Below are 707 nucleotides of genomic sequence, written 5' to 3' on the forward strand. Positions count from 1 at the left end.
TCCAGTGACAGGGCAGGATGTGGGAAGGTTTCTGCTGAACGTCACCAGGGCGACGTTCTCCGCTGACCCTGTCTGGAGGCATTTCTCAGATTTGTAGGCGCACGGTGTGAGCGTGGTTGCGTTGACACTTGCACATTTCGCAGGGTTCGGGTGAGCAGAGCTGCGTTTCCACGTCCTTTTTATTCAGCCGCTCTTAAATATTTTCGCACTTCCCCACAGGTAACCCTGATGCTTCTGGATCAGAACAACCGGGAGCACATCATCGATGCCTTCCGACCCGACGTGACATCCTCCTCCTTCCAGCGACCCATCACGGAGATGAACATCGCCAGCGGGTGCCCGCTCTTCTGCCCCGTCTCCGTGATGGAAGCCAAGAACTCCTACGTGCGTGATGACGCCATCTTTATTAAAGCCATCGTCGATCTCACGGGCCTCTAACCCTCCTCACCTCCGGGAGCAGTGAACGCAGAGCCAGCCCCGGGTGGGGCATCCCCCTCTTGTGCTGCACTTGAGGCAGGTGTCGGAGCGAGGAGGGGGCAGGGAACGGAAGGGGAAAAGCCCTTCCCAGACAGGGACCTCACTCTGAGTGGAAACGAGGTGTCGGATGGGAACCCTCTTCCCTGGTGTCAGCAACACCTTCCCTGAGAAGAGGTTTGGGCTGGACATTCTGCAGGGCACGAGATCTCCTGCAGGGACTTGCGTGTCTG

The 707-nt window shown here is 58.1% G+C and overlaps 1 protein-coding gene across 1 annotated transcript in view; it reads left to right on the top strand.

The window, feature by feature from the left end:
* The window catches only part of TRAF2 (TNF receptor-associated factor 2), a 19516-nt gene extending 19078 nt beyond the window's left edge, over positions 1–438 (top strand). The window contains exon 9 of the mRNA XM_009865830.1: positions 220–438. Coding sequence (XP_009864132.1) covers positions 220–438 — 219 coding nt within the window. The remainder of the gene's footprint in view (positions 1–219) is intronic.
* The last annotated feature ends 269 nt before the right edge of the window (positions 439–707 follow it).

The sequence above is a fragment of the Apaloderma vittatum genome, unplaced genomic scaffold (genome assembly GCF_000703405.1).
Source record: "Apaloderma vittatum isolate BGI_N311 unplaced genomic scaffold, ASM70340v1 scaffold15683, whole genome shotgun sequence".
Classification (NCBI taxonomy): Eukaryota; Metazoa; Chordata; class Aves; order Trogoniformes; family Trogonidae; genus Apaloderma; species Apaloderma vittatum.